This window comes from Lynx canadensis, chromosome D2 (genome assembly GCF_007474595.2).
Source record: "Lynx canadensis isolate LIC74 chromosome D2, mLynCan4.pri.v2, whole genome shotgun sequence".
NCBI classification, from domain to species: domain Eukaryota; kingdom Metazoa; phylum Chordata; class Mammalia; order Carnivora; family Felidae; genus Lynx; species Lynx canadensis.
Genome location: NC_044313.2, coordinates 35,324,227 through 35,338,771, shown reverse-complemented (window position 1 = coordinate 35,338,771; position 14,545 = coordinate 35,324,227). Strand labels below are relative to the sequence as shown.

The window sequence follows — 14,545 nt, the reverse complement described above, 5'->3', positions numbered from 1 at the left end:
ATTTCTATTAATAGTTTCTTTGGAGATACAGAAGAAAAAATTCACATGCAACTTTAAAAATCACAGATGAGAAAATTAATTACTGTTCTTAGCCTAGAGAGGATGTTTAGTGAATGTGCATATGCTCATGATTATAAATGATTTCTGGCTCTGTAAATCTATTTCTAATGAAAATCATAGGTGGATTAAAAACATGTTCAGAATGTTTCAAGTAATACTGGCCCTGCTGAGAGTACTTCAGGGGTAAATTTAGGGCAGTAGGACAACCTACAAGTTGGAATTGCAAAATAAATGCCTGTAAAAGCAAACGAAGAGAAAAATTGGTAGTGCATTTATGGGATTTCCTAATATTCAGGTATTTCAATTAGTAGTGAAAGCTATAGGGATTAAATGTGTTCATCTGTGTGAAAGCCCTTCTCAAGCTGCAGAATGCAAGAGTTTTTAATTACCCTAAATCAGAAGTTGGTAAACTTTTTCTGTGAAAGCCCAGATAGTGGTATTTTTGGTTTTGTGGGTTATATGGTCATTGTCAAAACTACTCAACTTTGCCATTGTAGCTCAATAGTAGCCATAGACAATGCATAAGGAATGAATATGGCTGTGTTCCAGTAAACCTTTATTTAAAAACAGGGTGATGTGGGTTTGGATTGTGAGCCTGTGTTAACCACTGTCCTAAATAAAGGGTTTAGGACTTAAAAAAAAAAAAACAAAAAAACAACTTTGAGTAGTGTCAGGAAAGCTAGATAATGTAAGGAAATGAAAGAAGTAGTAAAAATTCTGTTAATTTAGAAATAATGTATGAAATACAATAATGTGTGAAATAATGTAGCTTTTATGTATTTATTTTTCAAAATTGCCCTGTTAGGAAATTTGCTTCACATATTATGATATTTGGCAGATACTTTCCAGCTATGTAAGAAGAAATGCAGCATGTCATTTGGAGCATGAACAGTTAAAGGTTACTCTATTAACAAGACCTTGTTATAATGCTTTTACATAGTTTGAGTCTGTTTTTTGTCTCTGTTCATGTGTTTAATAATTTTGTAAGTAAATTTACTAAACATGTAAATAAATGTGAGAAGAGATGTTCACACAAACCTGCAAGTGATGAAAATAATGCTAAAATATAGACCTGAGGGTAACCACAAAAGAATATATAGTTAACACCTGCCATATTCTTTTTTATTCATGCCTTTTTCTAGAGTTATATATTTCAAATGCTATTTCTAAATCATTTCCTAATTCAAGGTAGTTTTTATAAATGACTCATGGATATGACAGGAATTCTATGGTCCAAGTTGTTAGCCTAGAAGTGGCTTTGCTGGCTTTTCCATTTAAATTCTAATTGTGAGAAGGAAGATAATCTGAGTTTTCCTAACTTTAGTAATGCTAAATCAGGATGACAGATTTCGAAGCTACTACCATGCCACCTCTTGCTCATTTGATAATGTGGCAGAGATGACCCCAATGGGGAATATAAGTTATGTGCATCTAATGGTTACTGATTGGGGTTAGCCATGGGAAAGAAGAAGAAATTAATCTTGATTTTGTGTAGCCTACCAGTTAAGACACATGTTCCATTTTCCTAAGAACAGATTGAAAAAAGGGCAGCTATATTGGAAAGTTCTACTTTGACAAAGGTAATTCGTGGCATTAGTACCATAGAACTTAATGTTGATATTTATGACTGCATTTGCTCTGGGTATTCTTGTGCTATAATAACAGTTTTGAATGAGGATGTTAAATGAACGTTCATATGAAAATACTACCTTTTTAGAATTTATTCATCAGAAAAGGTATGAGGTCTACAGGACATATTTAGAAAATGAATCAATAGAATTTCAACTGAAAATGAGTAAGCCTAATTTGTGTCTTGTTTATTAGTATTCAGCAGTCACTCACAGTTCTAGTTCCACGTGTCTGGCCTTTTTTGCATCACACTATATCATCAGTTCGAAGAGCAGCATTGGAAACTCTATTTACGTTATTATCAACCCAGGACCAGGTAAGAACTAATAACTATGTGTAGTGATGCTGAAATTACATAGAATAATTTTATAAACTCAATCAATCTGGTTACCTTTGCTACATATCCAAAGATCAGGAGGATGCTGGGCCTAGTAGAAATGGTATGGTGACCATGTAGACATATAAAAATATAATCACCATGAGGGCAGAAATATTTTAATATTTTGTTCTAGGTCATATTCCCAGCACTTAGACTAGTGCTTAACACATAGGAGGCCTTTAGCAAATATTTGTTGAGTGAAAGATCAATCGAATAATCTCTTTGTCTCAGAGATCTATTATTCAGTCTTAGCTTGCTTCATGTGGTTGTCAGATAGGTAGTTGGCAGAACATATCCCAGGTTAGGAGGCTACATTTGGAGCTCTACAGTATGACTTCTAAAGAGTGATGATGAAATTACTAGGCACTTGCCTCGCTTAAGAATTAATCTTAAGCACATGGTATTTCCAAGGATAGTAAACATCAGAAGTCACAACATGTAGTGCCTAGAGAGATCATTCAGGTAATATCAGTATGTGAATGGAGTCTGTGCTGACCTAAGGAATCTTTGCCCTGCCTATAAAAGACTTAACATTTCTATTTTTAAAGTAACTATAGGTCAAACGAAATACTAGAACGTAGGGAAGTATCATAATCCATTCTTAGGACATGCTGTTATTTGTTGGCAGTACAGTTTGAGCCAGGGATCTTTAAAAAGCAGTGGGTTTTTGTGTTTGTTTGTTTTGTTTTTTTAAGACAGTAGATTCTAGGATAGGTAAATGTCTCTTATTTTCAGTAACCACACATTTCTTTGTGAATTAGAAATATTCCATGTAGACTTGCTTTAATCTGCAGCATGGGATTGTATTGTACTTCTTTGAATCAGTGTCTATAAATTTTGTTTTGCTGTATTTTTTTATTTGATCTAATCAGAATCTTCTGAGGTCTATCTATCAGGTGTGTTTTATAATCCTCATTTGATGAGGCATGGGCTGATAAGACACACTGGCATGGGTTGTTTTGAATTTTCACTTCATTTTTGTTTTGTGGTTTTTGTCTAAATGTTTTTGGTGTAAGGTTAAATTTGCTTTGGTTAATCCTCTTAAAGTTAACAGATTTCCTTATTTCATGTTATTGTTTTTCTAACAGATTTACTTTTAAGAGCAGTTTTAGGTTGACCAAAATATTGAGTGAAAAGTATGTAGTTCTTATATGCCTCCATATTCCCCCACCCACACTTTTCCCTATAGTTAACATCTTGCATTAGTGTAGTACATTTCTTATGCTTGGTAACCAATATTCATCCATTATTATAAAGTAAAGTCCATAGTTTATATTAGGGTTCACTCTTCATACTGTTTTGTATGGGTTTTGCCAAATGCACAGTGGTATGTATCTACCATTACAGTATCAAATAAACTAGTTTCACTGCCTTAAAAAAAAAATGCCTGTGCTCCACTTAAGTACCCCTCTTTTCCTCCTTCCGGATTCTTAACAGTCACTTACCTTTTTTTTTTTTTTTTCCCAACGTTTATTCATTTTTGGGACAGAGAGAGACAGAGCATGAACGGGGGAGGGGCAGAGAGAGAGGGAGACATAGAATCGGAAACAGGCTCCAGGCTCTGAGCCATCAGCCCAGAGCCCGACGTGGGGCTCGAACCCACGGACCGCGAGATCGTGACCTGGCTGAAGTCGGACGCTTAACCGACTGCGCCACCCAGGCGCCCCCAGTCACTTACCTTTTTTAAGTCTCCATAGTTTTACCTTTTCCAGAATGTCAAATAGTTGAGAGTCATGCAATATGTAGCCTTTTCAGGTTGGCTTCTTTCACTTAGCAATGTGAAATTAGGTTTCTTTATGTCTTTTTGTGACTCGATAGATCATTCCTTTTTATCACTGAATAATGTTCAGTGGTATGGGCATACCACAGTTGATTTACTCACTTATTGAGGATATCTTGGTTGCTTCCTGTTTTGGACAATTATGAATAAAGTTGTAAACATTCATGTGCAGGTTTTTGTATGGGCACAAATTTTCAGTGTGCTTAGGTAAACACCAAAGAGCATAAGGAGATGTTTAATTTTATAAGAAAGTGTCTTTCAAAGCGGCTATACCATTTTGTATTTCCATCAGCAGTGAATGAGAGTTCTTGTTGCTGCACATCCTCACCAATACTGGATATTGTCCGTGTTGTAGATTTTAGCCCTTCTAATAAATGTGTAGCGGTATCTTACTTAAAATTGCAATTTTCCAGTGATATGTGATGTTGAGCATAGTTTCATGTGCTTATTTGCCATCTGTATCTCTTCTTTGCTGAAATGTCTATTCAGGTTTTTTCCTTTTTTTTTTTGGATTGAGTTTTCTTACTCTTGAATTTTAATATTTCTTTGTGTATTTTGGATACACATCCAACATTGTTCTTTTAAGTCTTTCGGTTTTTTATTAAGGTGATTAAACTACTTGCAGCCTCTTTTTAACTTCAGTGGTTTTTAATTATTTGGCAATATATTTACTTAAGTTAGGAATTTTAGTAATGTATTTATAGTATTATGTATAAATGGATTTTCTAAATAACTGAAACATACTTTTTAACCAAAAATAGTTAACATTAAAATGATTGACACACCTGATCATGATCTTCAACTGTATTAAACATAAGGTAATATTTTTTGATCAATCAGCCCACCAATATTGTTTGTTGGTTATTAGTTTTTATATGGTGCTTACCATGGTATAGTGTGGGAATATTGTGATACATGAGAGGCGCTGCTGTCAGTGACTGAACTGTTCTTTTTCAATTGTTCTTTCCTATTTTTTTTTCTCTCTCTAATCTGTCAATCTCAATCTGACTTCTCTTGTTAGTCTTATAATGTGGTGTTTCCTCTTATATTTCAAAATTTTTACAGTTTAGGTAAGATACCAAGGTTGTTCTAAATCCTCTTCTCTATTTTTTAGCCCCTAAATGATTGTTGATATTGGTTATTAAAATTACATGGTTGTGAAAACATCTCTATGTTCTGCAGTGTTGATTTTCTTATCTAGGACTGAACTATTTTTTGTCTTTTGAATTTGCCTTTACTGGCTTGTAAATGAAACTTTGGCCCTAGCATATGTAAAAAATTGATGATGATGACTCTTGATCATATACCAGATCATATACCAGAACTCTTACTGTTCTTTATTTGTGATTTGTAGTATGTCAGCCACCACTTATGCAGAGGTCTCCAATATTTGTTAAATAAATTTGTATAAAATTCTATGCAGGTTATTCAGAGAAACTTTTTAAAAATCCAACATGGTTCTTATTTTTACCTTGTAAAAATTTACAGCGTGATTGTGACAAGACTCTTACATGATAAGTTTTTTTCTTAAACATTTATTTATTTTTGAGAGAGAAAATGTGAGCAGGGGAGGGGTAGAGAAAGGGGGACAGAGGATCTGAAGCGGGCTCTATGCTGACAGCAGAGATCCTGATGTGGGGCTTGAACCCATGAACCATGAGATCAGGACCTGAGCCAAAGTCAGAAGCTTAACTGACTGAGCCACCCAGCTGCCCCTTCCATGATAAGTTTAATAAAAGAGTTAAATAATGGAAGAGCAGAAAATGAGAGATGTCAGGAAGCAGCATTGAAGGTTAGACTAAGTGCTGAAGGACCAGGAGGATTTGGGTGATAGGGCTAAAAACTAATCTTCCCAAAAAAACCCCACAAAAAAACAAAAGACCCCTAATCCTCCCTTATTTATTTACGTATGTATGTATGTATGTATTTTTGCATTTTTAAATGTAAATTTTAGTTAAAATACATTGCAATTTTGATTTCAGGAGTAGAATTCAGTGATTCATCACTTACATACAACACCCAGTGCTCATCATAAGTATCTTCCTTAGTACCCGTCACGCATCTAGCCCATCTCCCACCATCTCCCTCTGTCAAACCATGGTTTGTTCTCTGTCATTAAGAGTCCCATGTAGTTTGTTTTCCTCTCTTCTCTGTGCCCCCCATTGTTCCTCTGTTACGTTTCTTAAATTTGACATATGAGTGAAATCATATGGTATTTGTCTTTCTCTGATTGACTTATTTCACTTAGCATAATATATTCTAGCTTATTCATGTTGTTGCAAATGGCAAGATTTCATTCTTTTTGTTGGCTGAGTAATATTCTGTTGTAAAGTATATGTATATAACACATCTTTAAATAATTTTTTTTTATTTTTTTAATTTATTTTTTAAATTTACATCCAAGTTACTTAGCATATAGTGCAACAGTGATTTCAGGAATAGATTCCTTAATGCCCCTTACCCACTTAGCCCATCCCATCTCCCACAACCCCTCCAGTAACCCTCTGTTTGTTCTCTATATTTAAGAGTCTCTTATGTTTTGTCCCCCTCCCTGTTTTTATATTTTTGCTTCCCTTCTCTTATGTTCATCTGTTTTGTATCTTAAATTCCTCATATGAGTGAAGTCATACGATATCTTTCTCTGACTAATTTTGCTTAGCATAATACCCTCTAGTTCCATCCACGTAGTTGCAAATGGGAACATTTCATTCTTGATTGCAGAGTAATACTCCACTGTGTGTGTGTGTGTGTGTGTGTGTGTGTGTGTGTGTGTGTGTGTGTCTGCTTTCTCCTTGAGGATATATATATACACACATATATATATACACACACACACACACACACACATACATATAATATATATATATACACACACACACACACCACATCTTCTTTATCCATTCATCTGCTGATGGACATTTGGGCTCTTTCCATACTTTGACTGTTGTTGATAGCGCTGCTATAAACATTGGGGTGCATGTGTCCCTTCGAAACAGCACACCTGTATCCCTTGGATAAGTACCTAGTAATGCAATTGCTGGGTCATAGGGTAGTTCTATTTTTAATTTTTTGAGGAACCTCCATACTGTTTTCCAGAGTGGCTGTACCAGTTTGCATTCCCATCAGCAGTGCAAAAGAGATCCTCTTTCTCTGCATCCTCCCCAACATCTTTTGTTGCCTGAGTTGTTAATGTTAGCCATTCTGGCTGGTGTGAGGTAGTATCTCATTGTGGTTTTGATTTGTATTTCCCTGATGATGAGTAATATTGAGCATTTTTTCATGTGTTGGTTTGCCATCTGGATGTCTTCTTTGGAGAAGTGTCTATTTATGTCTTTTGCCCATTTCTTCACTGGATTCTTTGTCTTTCGCATGTTGAGTTTGATAAGTTCTTTATAGATTTTAGATACCAACCCTTCATCTGATATGTCATTTGCAAATATCTTCTCCCATTCAGCCAGTTGCCTTTTAGTTTTGCTGATTGTTTCCTTTGCTGTGCAGAAGCTTTTTATCTTGATGCGGTCCCAGAAGTTCATTTTTGCTTTTGTTTCCCTTGCCTCCGGAGACGTGTTGAGTAAGAAGTTGCTACGGCTGACATCAAAGAGGATTTTGCCTGCTTTCTCCTCTAGGATTTTGATGGCTTCCTGTCTTACATTTAGGTCTTTCATCCATTTTGAGTTTCTTTTTGTGTATGGTGTAAGAGAGTGGTCCAGGTTCATTTTTCTGCGTGTTGCTGTCCAGTTTTCCCAGCACCATTTGCTGAAGAGACTGTCTTTATTCCCTTGGATATTCTTTCCTGCTTTGTCAAAGATTAGTTGGCCATACGTTTGTGGGTCCATTTCTGGGTTCTCTATTCTGTTCCATTGATCTGAGTGTTCTTGTGTCAGTACCATACTGTCTTGATGATTACAGCTTTGTAATTCAGCTTGAAATCCGGGATTGTGATGCCTCCAGCTTTGGTTTTCTTTTTCAAGATTGTTTTGGCTATTTGAGTTCTTTTCTGGTTTCATGCAAATTTTAGAATAGTTTGTTCTAGCTCTGTGAAGAATGCTGGCGTTATTTTGATAGGTATTGCAATGAATATATTGCTTTGGGTAGTATTGACATTTTTAACAATATTTGTTCTTCTTATCCAGGACCATGAAATATTTTCCCATTTTTTTGTCTCTTCTTTATTTTCTTTCATAAGCTATCTATAGTTTTCAGTGTATAGATTTTTCACCTCTTTGGTTAGATTTATTCCTAGGTATTTTATGGGTTTTGGTGCAATTGTAAATGGGATTGATTCCTTGGTTTCTCTTTCTGTTGCTTCATTATTAGTGTGTAGGAATACAACTGATTTCTGTGCATTGATTTTACATCCTGCAACTTTGCTGAATTCATGGATCAGTTCTAGCAGTTTTTTGGTGGAATCTTTTGGGTTTTCCATAGAGTATCATGTCATTTGTGAAGAGTGAAAGTTTGACCTCCTCCTGGCTGATTTGGATGCCTTTTATTTCTTTGTGTTGTCTGATTGCTGAGGCTAAGACTTACAATACTGTGTTGAATAACAGTGGCGAGAGTGGACATCCTTGTCTTGTTCCTGACCTTAGGGGGAAATCTCTCAGTTTTTCCCCACTGAGGATATTAGCATTGGGTTTTTCGTATATGGCTTTTATGATCTTGAGGTATGATCCTTCTACCCCTACTTTGTTGAGGGTTTTTATCAAGAAAGGATGCTGTATTTTGTCAAATGCTTTCTCTGCATCTAGTGAGAGGATCGTGTGGTTCTTGTCCTTTGTTTTATTGATGTGATGAATCACATTGATTTGCAGATGTTGAACCAGCCCTGCATCCCAGGTATAAATCCCACTTGGTCGTGGTGAATAATTTTTTTTAATGTATTGTTGGGTCCAGTTGGCTAATACCTAGTTGAGGGTTTTTGCATCCATATTCATCAGAGAAATTGGTCACTAGTGCTTTTTAGTGGGGTCTCTGTCTGATTGTGGAATGAAGGTAATGCTGGCTTCATAGAGTTTGGAAGTTTTCCTTCCATTTCTATTTTTTGGAACAGCTTCAAGAGAATAGGTGTTAACTCTCCTTAAATGTTTGGTAAAATTCCCCTGGAAAGCCATCTGGCCCTGGACTCTTGTTTTTGGGGAGATGTTTTTTTTATTAGTAATTCGATTTCTTTACTGGTTATGGGTCTGTTCAAATTTTCTATTTCTTCCTGTTTCAGTTGTGGTAGTTTATATGTTTCTAGGAATTTGTCCGTTTCTTCCAGATTGCCCATTTTATTGGTGTATAATTGCTCATAATATTCTCTTATTATTGTTTTTATTTCTGCTGTCTTGGTTGTGAACTCTGCTCTTTCATTCTTGATTTTATTTATTTGGGTCCTTTTTCTTTTTGATCAAACTGGCTAGTGGTTTATCAATTTTATTAACTCTTTCAAAGAACCAGCTTCTGGTTTCATTGATTTGTTCTACTGTTTTTTTGGTTTTGGTAGCATTGATTTCTGCTCTAATCTTTATTTCCTGTCTTCTGCTGGTTTTGGGTTTTATTTACTGTTCTTTTTCCAGCTCTTTAAGGTGTAAATTTGGTTATGTATCTGAGACCTTTCTTCCTTCTTTAGGAAGGCCTGGATTGCTATATACTTCCCTCTTACAACCGCCTTTGCTGTGTCCCTGAGGTTTTGGGGTGTGGTATGATCATTTTCATTGGCTTCCATGTACTTTTTTAATTTCCTCTTTAACTTCTTGGTTGGCCCATTCATTCTTTAGTAAGATGTTCTTTAGTCTCCAAGTATTTGTTTACCTTTCCAAATTTTTTCTTGTGATTGATTTAGAGTTTCACCATATTGTGGTCTAAAAATATGCATGGTATGATCTCAATCTTTTTGTACTTGAGGACTGATTTGTGTCCCAGTATGTGATCTATTCTGGAGGACATTCCATGTGCATAAATAAATTTTTTTTTTAAGTTTATTTTGAGAGAGAGAACGCGCATGCAAGAGCAGGGTCAGGGGGCAGAGAGAGAGGGGGAGAGAATCCCAAGCAGGCTCCACACACAGCCCGATGTGGGGCTTGAACTCACGAACCATGAGATCATGACCTGAGCCAAAACCAAGAGTCGGATGCTGAACTGACTGAGCCATCCAGGTGCCCCAACCACATCTTCTTTATCCATTCATTAGTTGATGGACATTTGGACTCTCTCCATAGTTTGGCCTTGTTGATAATGCTGCTATAAACATTGGGGTGAATGTACCCCTTTGAATCTGTATTTTTGTGTTTTTTGGGTAAATACCTAACGGTGCAATTGCTGGATCATAGGGTAGTGTGTTTTTAGTTTGTTGAAGAACCTCTATACTGTTCTCCAAAGTTGCTGCACCATTTTGCATAACCATCAACAGTGCAAGAGGGTTTCTCTGCATCCTCTTCAATACCTGTTGTTTCTTGTGTTGTTTATTTTATCCATTCTGACAAAGTGTGAGGTGGTACCTCATTGGGGTTCTGATTTGCATTTCCCGGATGATGAGTGATGTTGAGCAAGTCTTTTCATGTGTCTGTTAGGCATGTGGATGTCTTCTGTGTAAAAGTGTCTATTCATGTTTCTGCCAGTTTCTTAACTGGGTTATTTGTGTTTTAGATGTTTGATAAGGTCTTTTTTTTTTTTTGATGTTTGTTTATTTTTGAGAGAGAGAGTACAAGCAGGGGAGAGAGTACAAGAGAGAGAGGGAGACACAGAATCTGAAGCAGGCTTCAGGCTTTGAGCTGTCAGCACAGAGCCTGATGCCAGGCCCGAACCCAGGAACTGTGAGATCATGACCTGAGTCGAAGTTGGATGCTTAACTGACTGAGCCGCTCAGGCACCCCGATAAGTTCTTTATAGATTTTGGATAGTAAACCCTTATCGATAGGATGAGTTTGGGAGTTTTCTTTCTATTTTTTTTGGAACAGTTTGAGAAGAATATTTATTAACTCTTCTATAAATGTTTGGTAGAATTCCCCTGGGAAGCCATCTGGCACAGGATTATTAGTTGGGAGATTTTTATTCAGTTTCTTTGCTGGTTATGGGTCTGTGCAAATTTTCTATTTCTTCCTGTTTCAGTTTTGGTAGTTTGTCAGTTTCTACGAATTTGTCCATTTCTTCCACATTGCCCTGTTTGTTGGCATGTAATTTTGATAATATTTTGTTATAATTGTTTATATTTCTCTGTTGGTGGTTGTGATCTCTCCTCTTTCATTAGTGATTTTATTTGGATCCTTTCTCTTTTCTTTTTGGTAAGTTTCACTAAGAATTTATCAATTTTGTTAATTTTTTCGAAGAGCCAGCTCTTAGTTTTGTTGATCTGTTCTATTTTTGTTTATCAATTATTTCTGCTCTAATCTTTATTATTTCCCTTCTTCTGCTGGTTTAGACTTTATATGCTGTTTCTTTTCTAGCTCCTTTAGGTGTAAGATTAAGTTGTGTAGGGACCTTTCTTGCTTCTCAAGATAGGCCTGAATTGTAATATACTTCCTTGTTATAACTGGCTTTGCTGCATCCCAAAGATTTTGGACTGTCATGTTTTCATTTTCATGTGTTTCCATGTATTTTTTAAATTTCTTCTTTGATTTCCTGGTTAATCTGTTCATTCTTTAGTAGGATGTTCTGTAACCTTCATGTATTTAAGGGCTTTCCAAATTTTTTTCTTGTGGTACACTTTAAGTTTCATAACACTGTGATTTGAAAATATGCATGCTGTGATCCCGATCTTTGTGTACTTGTTGAGGGTTGATTTGTGATCCAGTATGTGATCTCTTCTGGAGAATGTTCCATGTGTACTCGAGAAGAATGTGTATTCTGTTTTAGGGTGAAATAAATTCCATCTGGTCCAGTGTGTTCAAAGCCATTGTTTCCTTGTCGATTTTCTGCTTAGATGATCTGTCCATTGCTGTAAGTGGGGTGTTAAAGCCCCCTACCATAATTGTATTATTATCAATGAGTTTCTTTATGTTATTAATTGATTTATATGTTTGGGTGCTTCCAAGTTGGCATGAATATTTACAATTGTTAGATATTTTTGATGGATAGACCCCTTAATTATGATATAATACTGTTCTTTATCTCTTGTTATAGCTTTTGTTTTAAAATCTAGATTGTCTTGTATTAGTATGGCTACTTCAGCTTTCATTGATGTCCATTAGCATGATAGATGGTCCTCCATCCCCTCACTTTCAGTCTGCAGTTGTCTTTAGGTCTAAAATGAGTCTCTTGTAGGCAGTGTATAGATGGACCTTGTTTTTAAATCTGTTCTAATACCCTGTACTAGAGTATTTCATCCATTTACATTCAGAGTGATTATTAAAAGATATGAAATAGGGCCATTGTGTTACCTGTAGAGTTGGTGTTTCTGGTGATGCTCTGGTACTTTTAAGTCTTTGTTGCTTTTAGTTTCCCTCCCCTCCTCTCCCAACTCAAAGAATTCCCCTTGAAATTTCTTGCAGGGCTGGTTTAGTGGTCACAAACTCCTTTAGTTTTTGTCTGAGAAACTCTATCTCTTACTCTATTTTTTTTTTTTTTTTTAGTATTTTTATTTATTTTTGAGACAGAGAGAGACAGAGCATGAGCGGGGGCGAGGGGGGCAGAGAGAGAGGGAAACAGAATCTGAAGCGGGCTCCAGGCTCCGAGCTGTCAGCACGGAGCCCGACATGGGGCTTGAACTCACGGACGGTGAGATCATGACCTGAGCTGAAGTCGGCCACCCAGGCGCCCCTCTCTTACTCTATTTTGAATGACAACCCTGCTGTATAGAGTATTCTTGGTTCCATATTTTTCCCATTCAGCACGTTGAATTTATCTTGCCTCTTCTTTCTGTCCTGCCAAGCTTCTGTGGACAGGTCTCCTGCAAACCTGATTTGTCTCTCAGTATTAGGTTAATGACTTTTTTCCCCTTGCTGCTTTCAGGATTCTTTCTTTGTGTATTTTGTGAATTTCACTATGGTATATTGGTGATGCCTGGCTTTTGTTGAATTTAATGGAGCTCTCTGTGCTACTTGGATTTTGATGTCTGTTCCCTTCCCCAGATTAGGGAAGTTTTCAGCTATAATTTGCTCACATAAACCTTCTGCCCCTTTTTCTCTCCCTTCGTCTTCTGGGATTCATATAATATGAATGTTATTACTTTTTTAAATGTTTATTTGTTTTGAGAGAGAGAGAGCACACAAGCCGGGGAAGGCCAGAGAGAGAAGGTGAGAGAGAATCCCAAGCAGGCTCCTTGTTGTTAGCACAGAGCCTGACGTGGGGCTCGATCCCATGAACTGTGAGATCATGACCTGAGCTGAAATCAAGAGCCTGACACTTAACCAGCTGAGCCCCTCAGTCGCCCCCGCATGTTATGTTTTAATAAATCACTGAGTTCCCTAATTCTGCCTTCATGATCCCTGACCTTTGTTTCCCTCTTCTTTCAGCTTCACTGTTTATCTTCTGTACTGGTAATTTGCTCTTCTGGCTTGTCCATCTTCGTTTTTATGGCCTACATTTGGAATTGCCTCTCATGTATAGCATTTTAAATTTTGACCTTACTAGATTTTAGTTCTTTTATCTTTGTAGAAAGGGATTCTCTGGTGTCTTCTATGCTTTTTTCAAGCCCAGCTAGTATCTTTATAATTGTTGCTTTAAATTCTAGTTCAGACATCTTATTCATATCTGCATTAGTTAAATCCCTGGCCATCATTTCTTCCTGTTCTTTCTTTTGAGGTGAATTTCTCTGTCTTGTCATTTTGGAGGAAGAAAAAAGTAATATTAGAATGAAATAAAAATTAAAGAATGAAAAAAATCAAATAAAGGAAGTTAGATCCTAGGTGTGTTTTGGTCTGCTTATTAAGAGAAGCTTGATAGAAAAAAAGAAGAGAGAAAACGTTTTTTAAGTAGTAAAATAAAATAAACTTTGCTCCTTCTGTATCCAAGAAAACAAAAATAGCAAAACCAAAACAGAAGCAACAACAACAACAAAAATGAACAAACAAAAAACCCAAATGAAGCTAGATCTCCTTTGCCCTGCAGGTGGAACTTTGCAGCAGTCTATGGTCAATTGACTAAGATAGCGGAAGGGATTTGTGCTGATCTTCTGGGAGAAGGACCTGCTGCTCTGATTCTCTGGCCCACATGCCTTAGAGTAGAGGTGCCTGGAGGGCTCAGGGAGGTGGAGCTTGGTGTAATGGCTTCATTCTCCACTTGGTGGCACTGTTTGGCTCACTGGGGTTGATCATTGTTGGTGGCCTAATGATGAAAATGGTGTCTCTGGTTTACAGAACAGGAAGTTTGCACCCTCACAGACACACGACCAGTCATTCCTTCTGTGACCCCCCCCCATTCTGCCAAGTGTGATATTTCACTGTAGCTTTGATTTACATTTCCCTGATGATGAGTGATATTCAGCATCTTTTCATGTGTGTGTTGGCCATGTGTATGTCTTCTTTGGAGAAATGTCCATTTATGTCTTCTGCCCATTTTTCAATTGTATTTTTTTTTTTTTTTTTGGTGTTGAGTTTTAGAAGTTCTTTATATATTTTGGATACTAACCCTTTATCAGGTATGTCATTTGTAAATATCTGCTCCCATTCTGAAGGTTGCCTTCTGGTTTTGTTGATTGTTTCCTTTGCTGTGCAAAAGCTTTTAGTTTATTTTTTGCTTTTGTTTCCCTTGCCTGAGGAGACCTATCTAAAAAAAAAAAA

At 36.6% G+C, this 14,545-nt stretch overlaps 1 protein-coding gene across 1 annotated transcript in view; it reads left to right on the top strand.

The window, feature by feature from the left end:
- Positions 1-14,545, top strand: part of BTAF1 (B-TFIID TATA-box binding protein associated factor 1) — a 120,385-nt gene that overhangs the window by 42,818 nt on the left and 63,022 nt on the right. The window contains exon 14 of the mRNA XM_030334413.1: positions 1,885-2,005. Coding sequence (XP_030190273.1) covers positions 1,885-2,005 — 121 coding nt within the window. The remainder of the gene's footprint in view (positions 1-1,884; positions 2,006-14,545) is intronic.